Source organism: Drosophila teissieri, chromosome X, assembly GCF_016746235.2.
Source record: "Drosophila teissieri strain GT53w chromosome X, Prin_Dtei_1.1, whole genome shotgun sequence".
NCBI lineage: Eukaryota > Metazoa > Arthropoda > Insecta > Diptera > Drosophilidae > Drosophila > Drosophila teissieri.
Window position 1 is genome coordinate 15,358,965 of NC_053034.1, and position 12,349 is coordinate 15,371,313.

At 48.6% G+C, this 12,349-nt stretch overlaps 3 protein-coding genes and 1 long non-coding RNA gene across 7 annotated transcripts; 3 read left to right on the forward strand and 1 right to left on the reverse strand.

The window, feature by feature from the left end:
* The first annotated feature begins 50 nt into the window (after positions 1–50).
* Positions 51–2,467, forward strand: LOC122623633 (lanC-like protein 3 homolog). 3 transcript variants are annotated; one of them, XM_043802897.1, is made up of 3 exons: positions 51–314; positions 374–437; positions 575–2,467. In XM_043802897.1, exon 3 carries the CDS (start codon positions 655–657, stop codon positions 1,912–1,914), a length of 1,260 nt encoding a protein of 419 aa, XP_043658832.1. In that variant the 5' UTR covers positions 51–314; positions 374–437; positions 575–654; the 3' UTR covers positions 1,915–2,467. The 3 variants fall into 3 exon arrangements, with proteins under 3 accessions (XP_043658832.1, XP_043658831.1, XP_043658830.1); XM_043802896.1 differs by having other exon boundaries at positions 377–437; XM_043802895.1 differs by having other exon boundaries at positions 51–437.
* Positions 2,468–3,852: 1,385 nt separating this feature from the next.
* Positions 3,853–7,845, forward strand: LOC122623181 (apyrase). 2 transcript variants are annotated; one of them, XM_043802170.1, is made up of 8 exons: positions 3,853–4,260; positions 4,454–4,679; positions 4,740–4,937; positions 4,996–5,398; positions 5,781–5,938; positions 5,993–6,089; positions 6,203–6,557; positions 6,623–6,783. In XM_043802170.1, exons 1-8 carry the CDS (start codon positions 4,127–4,129, stop codon positions 6,717–6,719), a joined length of 1,668 nt encoding a protein of 555 aa, XP_043658105.1. In that variant the 5' UTR covers positions 3,853–4,126; the 3' UTR covers positions 6,720–6,783. The 2 variants fall into 2 exon arrangements, with proteins under 2 accessions (XP_043658105.1, XP_043658106.1); XM_043802171.1 differs by lacking the exons at positions 5,781–5,938; positions 5,993–6,089; positions 6,203–6,557; positions 6,623–6,783 and adding exons at positions 6,905–7,062; positions 7,122–7,221; positions 7,299–7,650; positions 7,708–7,845 and having other exon boundaries at positions 4,076–4,260.
* Positions 7,648–8,111, reverse strand: LOC122623182. Its single transcript, XR_006326382.1, has 3 exons — positions 8,010–8,111; positions 7,851–7,945; positions 7,648–7,789 (listed from the first exon to the last, which is right to left on the reverse strand). It is a non-coding gene; the product is annotated as an uncharacterized LOC122623182 (long non-coding RNA).
* Positions 8,112–8,202: 91 nt separating this feature from the next.
* LOC122625272 (heat shock protein 60A) lies at positions 8,203–12,021 on the forward strand. Its single transcript, XM_043805307.1, has 3 exons — positions 8,203–8,358; positions 9,748–11,118; positions 11,183–12,021. Exons 2-3 carry the CDS (start codon positions 9,748–9,750, stop codon positions 11,531–11,533), a joined length of 1,722 nt encoding a protein of 573 aa, XP_043661242.1. The 5' UTR covers positions 8,203–8,358; the 3' UTR covers positions 11,534–12,021.
* Positions 12,022–12,349: the final 328 nt, after the last annotated feature.

A 12,349-nucleotide genomic window follows, 5' to 3' on the forward strand; every position in this document is an offset into this window, starting at 1 on the left:
CATTTTCCCTGATCACATACAAGTACAATTTTGTTCAATTCAAAAACCGATGACGACATAAAGTGGGGTACAGCGGCCTATCGATATGGAATCGATGTTTCTTTTAACTTTTTACGACAGGACCTGAGCATTCCTGCCAGGAATTGTTTAAATATTTCGAGTCGAGCCGTTCGACAGTTGGAAATAAGTTCTCCCGCAGAAGCGCCAAGTTTTCCGATTTTAGGTGGCTGTGAGAAAAAAGGCTGCGCCGGCTTTCCACTTCATAGACACTTGACAAACATTCTCGTCCCTGCAAACACACGTCTCGTATTTCGGTAATAATATAGCAAAAGTTGCCCAAATACTGCATATATTTCAAATCTTGGTTAATCAGCAGCTTCGTCCCATTGCCAGAAGGTGCTCGACGAAGTCGCGACTGCCGTTCCCACCTGAGACAGGTGAGTGTAGCTGTGGGCATGGCAGCAGCTGCAGGAGGAGGAGGAGGTGGTGGCTGCCAGACGCCCGGCCGCGCCCTTAAAGCCGGCAAATCGATTTCCTAACTTGCACTCACCACATGTCGCATGTCCGTTTTCAGCTGGTGCCATTGCAAGTGCAGTCGAAGAGGACGCGAAGCAGAGAGGCCAACTGACCACCGATCCTGGCCAGCAGTTTGCCATGGAACGCCGCTACCTGAAGAATCCCTTTGCCGATTTTGCGGGCGGGGAGAATACACCGTTCGCCAGCGACGAGGAGCATATTAAGAACCTGATCTGCACCTATGTGGACGCCATACTGGAGCACTGTCATCCGAACAACGATGAGGAGGACAATCGTGGTGATCTGTATGTGGGCAATGCCGGCATAGCCTTCATGTTCTGGAAGCTCAACAGCTGCGAGCAGACACGCGATCTCTATCCGGCACTGGATCATGCGGCATCGTTCATCCGCAATGCCAAGGTGAATGCAAAGCGCTACAAGAAACGCTCCGCCGAGCGCTACTCCTTCCTTTGCGGCAATGCTGGGATCTATGCCGTCTCGGCAGCCATTTCGCAGGAGCTCAAGGACACCGAGGAGCTGTCCGACGACTTGGCCAACTTCAAGTCGGGCATCCCGTCCAGCAAGGAGTTCATGCACACCAAATACGGCTGCGACGAGGTACTGGTGGGCCGTGCTGGCTATCTATCCGGCTGCTATTGGCTAAACGACGTGCTGCCGGAGAAGAAGATCACCGACGACGACCTGGTATCCATTTGCCAGCTAATCGTGACCAGCGGCCGCGAGTACAGCAAGCAGAACAACTCGCCGTGTCCGTTGATGTACCAGTACCATGGCACGGAGTACCTGGGTGCGGCCCATGGCCTGTGCGCCATTCTGCACATGCTGTTGGACAGCCCGTGGTTCCGCACAATACCCATTTCGGCGCCGGCCGCCGAGCTGCGCGACATCAAGCGCTCGATTGATTTCTTCCTGGAGCTGCAGGACAGCGACGGCAACTTTCCAGTGGCACTGGAGGATTTGCGCTCCGGCAGGGACAAACGTCTGGTGCATTGGTGCCATGGGGCACCCGGCGCCGTCTATGTGCTGGCCAAGGCCTATTTGATCTTCAAGGAGGAGAAGTACTTGACCTCGTTGCGTCGCTGTGCGGATATGGTTTGGAAGAAGGGCTTTCTGCGCAAGGGACCGGGCATCTGCCATGGCGTGGCCGGCAATGGCTATGTGTTCCTGCTGCTGTTCCGTCTGACCAATGAGATGAGGTACCTGTACAGGGCGCACAAGTTCATGGAGCTGCTGACCAATGCCGAGTTCAAGCTGCGCGCCAGAACACCAGATCGTCCGCATAGCTTGTACGAGGGCGTGGCTGGCACCGTTTGCTTCCTCGTCGATCTCCTCGAGCCGGAGCAGGCCTACTTCCCATTCATGGACGTCTTTCACTAAACCGGGGAGGGAGCAGAGAGACTCAGCCCCCCGACCATGCTCAACACAACTTTCAAATCAGGGAGAGTTATCATAATTTCTAGTCACTTGTTTGCCAATTTTTCCGTTGTAGTTCTCTCATTGTTGCCTTTGCGTTAACCCAGCGGACTGGGACGTTGGAGTGAAAGATGGAGGATGCTATGATAGATGAAGTGCTATAAAGATCCCAGGTCCTGATGGAGCCCGTATCCGATCTCTGAGCGCACCGCATGCAGGAATGTTCTCAGTCATTCTCATATCAAAATTCTCTGTGCTTTACGCTAAGCAATTAACTTAATACATTGATACTTATACACAAACATATTACATATACATTATATTTATATACAATTTATAATATATATATATATATACACACTATATATATATATGTATATATACATACTTGCGCTGACATCTATATACAGACAAACATAATACTTAAATGCATAGTGTGCTTTATACCTACGAGTAATCCACGAAGAGCTCTCAATCTATTGTCAATGAGAATGAAATAAATCATTGTACTATTTTATACGGATATGTACAATCCCGTGGCCGGTTTCGATCCACCCCACGGCAATCGACTCCATGGTTATACGGGTGAATACCCCAAAACAATGCTTCTTATTCCACCCCCTTTGGCGTGTCAAGTGTCTTTTGGCCTGCGGTTTTCGTGGGGGAAATATATGCGTGCATTGGTTAAAATATTACACATCTTGAAGTTATATTTACTCAAAATCGGCCTCTAATAAGTTGTACTGGTTTTGGTTTGCATTATTGCAATGTTAAGGTGTTATTCCTGTTTGATTTGCTATCTACGTTCTCATGTATTTGGCCTGATGCAAGCCAGTTATTGCGAAGGAATTGATTGAAATCTGGTTTATCAGCGCCTTGAAAACCTGATAGGAATGTACATCTAACTGCCATTCAATGGAGTGGCGATTGCTTGGTGGTTTCAGTGCTTGTTTGGCATTAAAATAAGTTCAACAATATATCACTATTTTGTGGATTACGCATGTTAATCTAAAGTAAACCTTGCAGTCCGTAAAAGAGGGAAGTATCATTATCGCCATACCGCTTACTCATGATGTTACTACCGTTGAGAACGGAGTTCCGTCTATTTGTAATATAACTAATTTGCTTTTGTTGCCCCGAATGGCGCTATAAACCAAATTGATTGCCCGTTTATTACATGGCTGTGCTGCTCGTATATTTTGTTTGCCCCAGAACGCAATAAACGATCGGTTGTAGGAGGGTTTACTCCATACATCAAGTGCCGTGCCTGAGTAACATGTGTCAGCCGGTGAATATTACCGGAATAGCGGCCGTCGTATCCGTTTGTCCCTATCTCGGCCATAGTTGCTTATCGGGGATCTATAGGTGCATATCATTAAGTGTTTGGTACCCGGGCAGTGCGACCATTGAGGGGATATTCACAGGCTGTTCAGGTTAGTTGCCACTTGAGAAATAACACGGGCAACGCGGCGTATGAGTAATGTGCAGAACGTAGAACACCCATTGCAAACCAATTAAAAGTGAGCGTAAGCTTTTCGTTGAAAAGAAAACCTATTTAATTGAAAATCAGAGATTCTTATCGTTTAGGTGCCTTGTTTGTTGCATACCAGTTCATTATAGCCCGATATTTTATCTGAACTGACCAAAATGCCAATACTGCACAAATGAAAATCACAATACGTGGGTAGTGGGAAAAGCAAGCTGAATTCATACACTGCAGGTAATTGTAATAAAATCAATTCCAATATATTTCAATTCTATATTATAGTTTAAATTAGAGATATATAAATTGTTAACAGGAAAATCATATTATAAAATGTGCAAAATTCAATTTAATATATAGTAACATAAAGCATTCAAATCAGTAGTTTATTTATGTTAACAATGGCATGAAATATATGAATATTTGAGTGGGAACAATATGAGCAATATGCCCCAGTTTTTCCCCCTGTGCAGGTCGTGCATAAAGTACACACTTGGCTCTTATCAGCGGAGGAAGGGTACCCACGATGTCCAGATCGGATCGGGTGCGAGGCCCATTCAGATTTCGCGGGCGTCGCAATTTTGGCCATTCAGTTGCCTTATCGACGGCCATCGGGTTGGGTGTGTTTACACTTGAATTTGTTTCGCTGCCTTTTTTTTCGGTGAAGTGCAGGTGCAGGTGCGTTTGAGTAAAATGGCAACCGCTTGCAATCGACTGACATGGTCGCTGTCCCTGGTGGTGATGGCGGTCATGTGGTCATCCTCGGAGGCTGTCAACAGGGAGGGCTTTCCCGTGTCCATCATCCACATCAATGACTTGCACGCCAGGTGAGGCATGGTCGGATTGGATCGGTTTATGGCCAGCACATGATCGTAAACCATGGCCTATCAGGTCCACGTACTGATTTCGTTTCGAATGCCGATTCCCCGATCCCGATAACGATACGGCCATGGCAAATCAACAAGCACGAGCCCACTCAACAGCTAATCCACGCTTCGATTGCGATCCGTTCATCCGCAGATTCGAGGCCACGGACACCTCCGGTGGCACCTGCGACGAGGGCGAGGAGTGCATCGGTGGCTATCCGCGCACCGTCTACACCGTGAGGCGGCTGCTCGAGGAGCAGGCGGAGCTCAATCCCATCTACATCAATGCCGGCGACAGCTTCCAGGGCACGTTGTGGTACAACATCGGGCGATGGAACGTCACCCAGCAGCTGCTGAACCTTCTGCCCGCTGATGTCATGGTAAGTGCTGGTATCCATGGGCTACTTGGATGGATATCCACCATTTACTAACCATTTCAGACGCTTGGCAACCATGAGTTCGATCACGGAGTGGAGGGCGTGGTGCCCTTCCTGGAGACGGTGCAGACCAACATGCTGGTGGCCAACATGGACTGCGCCCACGAGCCCACCATGGAGGGCAAGTACAACAAGTCGATGATAATCGAGCGATCGGGACGCAAGATTGGAGTGATTGGTATTATCCTGGAGACAACATACGTGAGTTTCGGCAATTCCATCACCTAGATTGCTTATAAATTCCGTGGATTTGCTGCAGGATCTGGCCAATACCGGCAAGGTGATCTTCCGCAACGAGAGCGACACCATCCGCGAGGAGGCGCAGCTGCTGAAGGCGCAGGGTGCCAACATCATCATCGTGGTCTCCCACTGCGGCTACGATGTGGATCAGCAGATCGCCGCGAATGCCGGCGAGTGGATCGACGTCATCGTGGGCTCCCACTCGCACACCTTCCTCTACACGGGTGATCCGCCCGGTCCACACACGCCCGCCGGTGATTATCCCACCGAGGTGATCCACAGCTCTGGCCACCGCGTGCTCATCGTCCAGGCATCGGCCTATGCCCGCTACGTGGGCAACCTGATCGTCTACTTCGATGACAACGGCGATGTGCTGGACTTCGAAGGCGACCCGCTCTACATGGACCAATCCGTGCCAGAAGGTCAGTACGAGTGGATATATGTGGGGGTCTTAAAGTTCTCAGGACCATTTCGTACTTGAGTAACTTATTTGCTTACCTCTACTGCTCGAACGGCCTTATAATTCCCAAGTTGTTTTTCTGCGGCTTCTTTGCGTTTCTTTTTGAAACAACTAAACTCTCGATTAACAACTTTTTTGCTTGCATTTATGGTATTATTTCCTTGCTCGATTTTCCTAGTGCTTAAATTTGTTATTTCGTGGAAGCTGCAAGTGATTTGTTTTCTGTGTAACTATAAGTTATTGTTTCTGCGTACACTGTGAAAAATCAGTTCCTGTTGTTCCCCGTGAAAGTCCTTGATTGCACAGTGTATTCATTTTGTGTCCGTGCATTGTGCTCCCTGTAGATGAGGAGGTGCTGGAGGCCATGCAGCCATGGAAGGAGGAGATCGACGTAATGGGCAAGGTAGTGGTGGGCTATACCAAGGTGGACCTCACCAAGGACGATTGTGCTGCCGGAGAGTGCAACCTGGGCAACTTCTTCTGCGACGCCATGGTCCATTCTGTAAGTGGAAAAAACCTTTGGTAGATCAAATATATGGAATCTCCCCACTTGCAGTTCGTCGGCATGGCTTCGTATGAGCAGAAGACCTGGACGAATGTATCTGCCGGACTCATGAACATCGGAGGGCTCCGCGTGCCGCTCAACAGAGGCAGTGAGTATTGGAAGTTATTATTCGTTGGGCTGTGTGATTGTTTAATAGCGAAGTTATAGCAAAAAGCTACTCTGAGGGTCTCCATTTCAATGATATGATTTTCCATTCCTTAGATCTCACGTACGCCCACATAGTCAGCATGTCGCCATTCGAGAACACGCTGGTTTCCTACAATCTGCCGGGCAGCAAGATAGTGGAGGCCATGGAGTGGGCCCTGACCAAGGTGGACCTGGAGAACGGGGTGACCGGATCGTACATCAATCTGCAGTTCTCGGGCATCAAGGCGAAATACGACTACACGAAGCCCGTGGGATCGCGGGTTATATCCGTATCGATTCGTTGCGCGGAGTGCGAGGTGCCCAAGTACGAGCCTCTGGTATCCGACAAGCTCTATCGCCTCACATCGCCCAACTTCCTGCAGGCTGGTGGCGATGGATACACCATGCTCGCCGAGGGCACTGACCTCCAGTACGTACACTCCACTCATCTTGTATCCCATGGTACAACTGCATTTCAATAATTATTCATTTCAGGTGGGGCGTCACGGACTTGGATGCCCTAATCTCGTACAGCAATCACATCAATCCCATTTACCAGGGCCTCGAGGGTCGCATTACAGTGCTCAACTGATTGTGTATTATATCCATAATGTTCAATTGTTGCATTTGCCACAATAAAACGATCTGGAAAAGTTCTTAACTATTTCTTTCTTTTCTTGTTGGTATATTATACAAATATTGAGGAGAAATGATGCTGGAAAATAAATGTAAAGCTATAATAATATAACATATCGTACCATTCGAAATCCCTTAAAGATGACATCGTTCTGCAGGCCATGGTGCCTTGGCAACTGGAGATGGAACCCATTGCCGACCGGGTAGTGGGCCAAAGTCGGGTTAATCTCCAGCAGAGTCAGTGCAGCAGAGGGGAGTGCAATCTGGGTAACTTCTTCACCGATGCCATGCTTCATGCGGTATGTAAAGATGGGTTCTACCCACTTGGAACTGACCCCAGTCCAACGAGAATCTTTAGTTTCTTAGGGATGCGCCATCATCATCCGAGGACAGTTGGAGTAACGTGACCATTGCATTGACATCCACGGGAACTTTTCGAGTTCCTATTCCAGCTGGCAGTGAGTCCAATCCTAAGTCTTGAAAACTACATGTATCCTTAATCAAATGGTAAATATTACATATTATATGCCCACAGACATCACCTACAAGCAATTGTTCGCCATGTGTCCCTGGCAGAATAGATTGGTGGCCCTAAGTCTCCGAGGAAGGCACATTGTGGAGCTGCTGGAGCACGTGGTGGCGCCCATGAATGCCAGCTCGCCCACGCCGCGATCCTCCCGATTCCTGCAGGTTTCCGGCCTCCGTATTCGCTACGATTTGAACGCCGATCAGCGAGTATTCAGTGTGGGAGCAAGGTGCTCCAAGTGTCAGGTGCCCAGGTACATTCCACTCGATTTGCAGCAGAAGTACCGCGTGGTGGTCATGGAGTACCTGGCCAGTGGCAAGAACGGTTTTAGCGTAATCAGTGAAAATGCAGAAGATCCAGAGTAAGCGCGATAAAAAAAATGTTTGTTTCTGTAAAGAGTAATAATCTTTTTTCCCAGGTTTGGTCCTTTCGATTTGGACGCCTTGATGGACTACATGAACTCAATCGGGCCAATTACCAACGCAATCGAGCAAAGGATTCTATTTGTTAATAATTAACATTATCAGAATTGTTAAAACATTAATTATGAAATATACATACGTTATCATTTTGGAAAAATCCGAAATGCGCGAAAACGGGAATGCACGATACTATCGTATTGAAATTCTACACATCTCTAGCGTCACATAACAAAGCTTATTTTGATAGTTGTTAGGTACTAGAATGTAATTGGATAGTCAATAGTTGCGTTGGACTTACCTCAGTTAAGAATAATAATATGGTTTTGTTCTCTCATATTAATACAAGAACACCAATTTATCGGTAAAAGATTAAGTTATTACTAAGTTAACTTGCCATGCGAGTTCCCCAAACGGCTGCCGATAATATTCGATTGCCCAGAAAGGCAATCGATAATCGCCGGCTATTTTCGATCGCACGCGAACGGTCACACCGATACACATTAAGGTTAGGAAGTTCGGACCGCCTGTGCGCACATTTCGAAGCGAGTAAACTGTGGTGAAGTGAGCTTGTTGTTTCACATCAAATAGAATCGGAAGCGTTCGTTTAACTGTCTTGTCAATAATTCGCAGTACCAGTTTAATTCACAGTAAGTCCTAAATTCCGATTTCCAGCGCCATTCCCGCTTTTCCAACTGCATTTTAAGTTTGTGTGTGCCCTCGCGTGCAGGTGTGTGTGTGTGCCATTGGCGGTTATATAAGAGCGAACAATCTGGCAGATAGCCGGCAAATCGTGTTTCCAGAAGGTTCCTGCTTATTGATGAAAGCGAAGCGTACGATATCTGCATTTTAGTAAATTATTACATCCTAATAAGATTTTTGCAAATTCACCTTACACACGCACACACACATGCGCGCACATTGGAAAGCTGGTGGAAACTTAGTTGCACATGTTTTCCACTGCTTGCCGGCAATTTCACATTTATCAGAAGGCATTGCATGTGCTGCTACTGCTTGCTTTTGCGGAAATCTTGAGCTCATTGAATAACATGCCCTCCGATTTCGGGAGCTATTTGTGTTTCGCCTAAGTGCTGGTTACATAAATCGTTTCTTCTGGAATGCTCGGTGCCGAGATGTCTTTGTTGTCCGTTCCACGGGGGGTGGGCAGGTCACTGGAAGGAAGGGGCCTGGCCGGTACAGTGGAGCCCCTCGCTGCTGCAACGATTAGATTTACATAACATAGATAGCGCCCCATAGCTACTTTAATACGCCGTTTTTTTTTCTTCAAAATACTGATTATCATCCTTATAAATATCATTATCGTTTCATCATTATATTTGATCAAAAGCATAGGTGATTACTGTCCCAATTCCTCTGATAATTCATTGTATTGTATTCATTAATTACAAATTCAAAATATTTTTGCCGAGCAAATGGCTTATGCAATTTTCTCAGAGATATTAATTACTTTATGTAATTTGGAAATCTAATGATTTTTATAAACAGAAACTGTATCATCTGTATTTGTCTTATCCACGTGATTATGTTGATATTGAATTCGGTTTTTACATTGGGTTTTATTAGAAAAATGTACATTAATTCTTCATGACTCTTTAATTATTCCCAATTATGTATATACATTGTTTGGAACACGTGCAATACAAGTTTATGTAATTTCCATAAATATCTTCGATTTTTGGCCACAAATTTTCAAATATAGTAGTCTGAATATCCATCGGTTTTTACTGTCAGTAGTTTGAGAAGCCCACATGCACTGATTATCGGAAAACTCAAACGATTTGTGTGTGTTAAGCTGAGCTCACGTTATTTTCCGAATTCCACATTCGGGAACGAAGATTTCTGAACTTTGACCCGCTGGAAGCACTCGCTTATCAACTAAGAAACTACAGAGTAAACAACGCAAAGACACCACATCTTAGTGGAACTCTTGGGCAGAACACGTGCTCTGATTCGCCGGCCCTCTGCCACCAACCAACCAACAAACTCAATCCCAATCAATTCTCTCTGCTCCTCCACAGATGTTCCGTTTGCCAGTTTCGCTTGCTCGCTCCTCCATCAGCCGCCAGTTGGCCGTGCGCGGCTATGCGAAGGACGTGCGTTTCGGTCCTGAGGTGCGCGCCTTGATGCTCCAGGGCGTCGATGTGCTGGCCGATGCTGTGGCCGTGACCATGGGCCCCAAGGGTCGCAATGTGATCATCGAGCAGTCGTGGGGCTCGCCCAAGATCACCAAGGACGGCGTCACTGTGGCCAAGTCCATTGAGCTGAAGGACAAGTTCCAGAACATCGGTGCCAAGCTGGTCCAGGATGTGGCCAACAACACCAATGAGGAGGCCGGTGATGGCACCACCACGGCCACCGTTCTGGCTCGCGCCATCGCCAAGGAGGGCTTCGAGAAGATCTCCAAGGGCGCCAATCCCGTCGAGATCCGTCGCGGTGTCATGGTGGCCGTTGAGACCGTCAAGGACAACCTGAAGTCCATGTCGCGCCCCGTGAGCACGCCCGAGGAGATCGCTCAGGTGGCCACCATCTCGGCCAACGGCGATCAGGCCATCGGCAACCTCATCAGCGAGGCCATGAAGAAGGTGGGACGCGATGGCGTCATCACCGTCAAGGATGGCAAGACCCTTAACGATGAGCTGGAAGTGATCGAGGGCATGAAGTTCGATCGCGGCTACATCTCGCCCTACTTCATCAACTCCTCGAAGGGCGCCAAGGTGGAGTTCCAGGATGCCCTGCTCCTGCTGTCCGAGAAGAAGATCTCCTCGGTGCAGAGCATCATTCCCGCTCTGGAGCTGGCCAACGCCCAGCGCAAGCCCCTGGTCATCATTGCCGAGGACATCGATGGTGAGGCCCTGAGCACCCTGGTGGTGAACCGCCTCAAGATCGGTCTGCAGGTGGCTGCCGTCAAGGCTCCCGGATTCGGTGACAACCGCAAGAGCACCCTTACCGACATGGCCATCGCCTCCGGCGGCATTGTCTTCGGCGATGATGCTGATCTCGTCAAGCTGGAGGATGTTAAGGTCAGCGATTTGGGTCAGGTCGGCGAGGTGGTGATCACCAAGGACGACACCCTGCTGCTGAAGGGCAAGGGCAAGAAGGATGATGTGCTCCGTCGCGCCAATCAGATCAAGGAACAGATCGAGGACACCACCTCCGAGTACGAGAAGGAGAAGCTGCAGGAGCGTCTGGCCCGCTTGGCCTCCGGCGTTGCCCTGCTGCGCGTTGGCGGCTCCAGCGAGGTGGAGGTCAACGAGAAGAAGGATCGCGTTCACGATGCCCTGAACGCCACCCGCGCTGCCGTCGAAGAGGGAATCGTTCCCGGAGGCGGCACCGCTCTGCTGCGTTGCATTGAGAAGCTGGAGGCTGTCCAGACCACCAATGAGGATCAGGTAAGAACATCTCTTTCTCTCTCTGTTCTGTTGTCCGTATTAATCTGTATGAAATCCCTCACAGAAACTCGGCGTGGAGATTGTGCGTCGTGCCCTGCGCATGCCATGCATGACGATTGCCAAGAATGCCGGCGTTGATGGCGCCATGGTGGTGGCCAAGGTGGAGACCCAGACCGGTGACTTCGGCTACGATGCGCTGAAGGGCGAGTACGGCAACCTGATCGAGAAGGGCATCATCGATCCCACCAAGGTGGTGCGCACCGCCATCACAGACGCCTCCGGTGTGGCCTCGCTGCTGACCACCGCCGAGGCTGTGGTTACCGAGATCCCCAAGGAGGATGGTGCTCCTGGCGTGCCCGGCATGGGTGGTATGGGCGGCATGGGAGGCATGGGCGGCATGGGTGGCATGATGTAAGCCACTGCCAGTGAGAGTGGGCGACAGACAGAGAGGGGGAGAGAGATGTGATGAGAACCGAAGCCAGCATACTGTTTAAGTCATGATGCGGAACGATGCCGCCGAGTGGCCAGCGGCGAACGCAGCTCATCAGTCAGTCAGTCAGTTAGCAGTCGAAGCGAGACCCACCAATATCTCCTACATCGGTGCATCCAGCCGGAATCACACCCACCACCATTTGACTCCGCACACATTCTAATCCTTGATGGAACTTTGTTTTGCTTCGCATTTATCCTTTGGCAAGAGCAGAAACATCAACACACAAACCAACCGGCTGGGTGTGAGCTCGCCGAGACTGCAGCGTTCGCTCCGCCACACGCCGTCGCCTCCATTGTGCTCCACGTTTTTTTAACTATTCCTTAACTCTATTTTTTTTTACATGTTATATATGTAAAGATACCGCTAGTTGTAAAATATATTAAATAAAACCGAAGTTAAATTCAGGAAAATCTGGGCATTTGTATCTCTTTGTTCGCATCGTTGGGTCGCCGCAAAATGAGAATGACTGTCGTCCTTTTTGAATTGTTGTGCTCAAATTTATATTTGTTGGTTTTTTCGCTTTTTTGTTTGTTTTGTTTATTAATTATAAATACATTTAATAAAAAAAAACCTAAATAATGTAACGCTTAGATGTTTAAAAGAAAGAAAAATATGTTGCATATACTCCGCATACGGTTAATGGGTCCGGGGCCAGGAGGTGGCCTCTGCTGGCGAGTGGTCAGTGGGCAATTGGGTGCTCTTGCTCCCGCTCCACCTCCAGCTGATCCTGATCCTGAT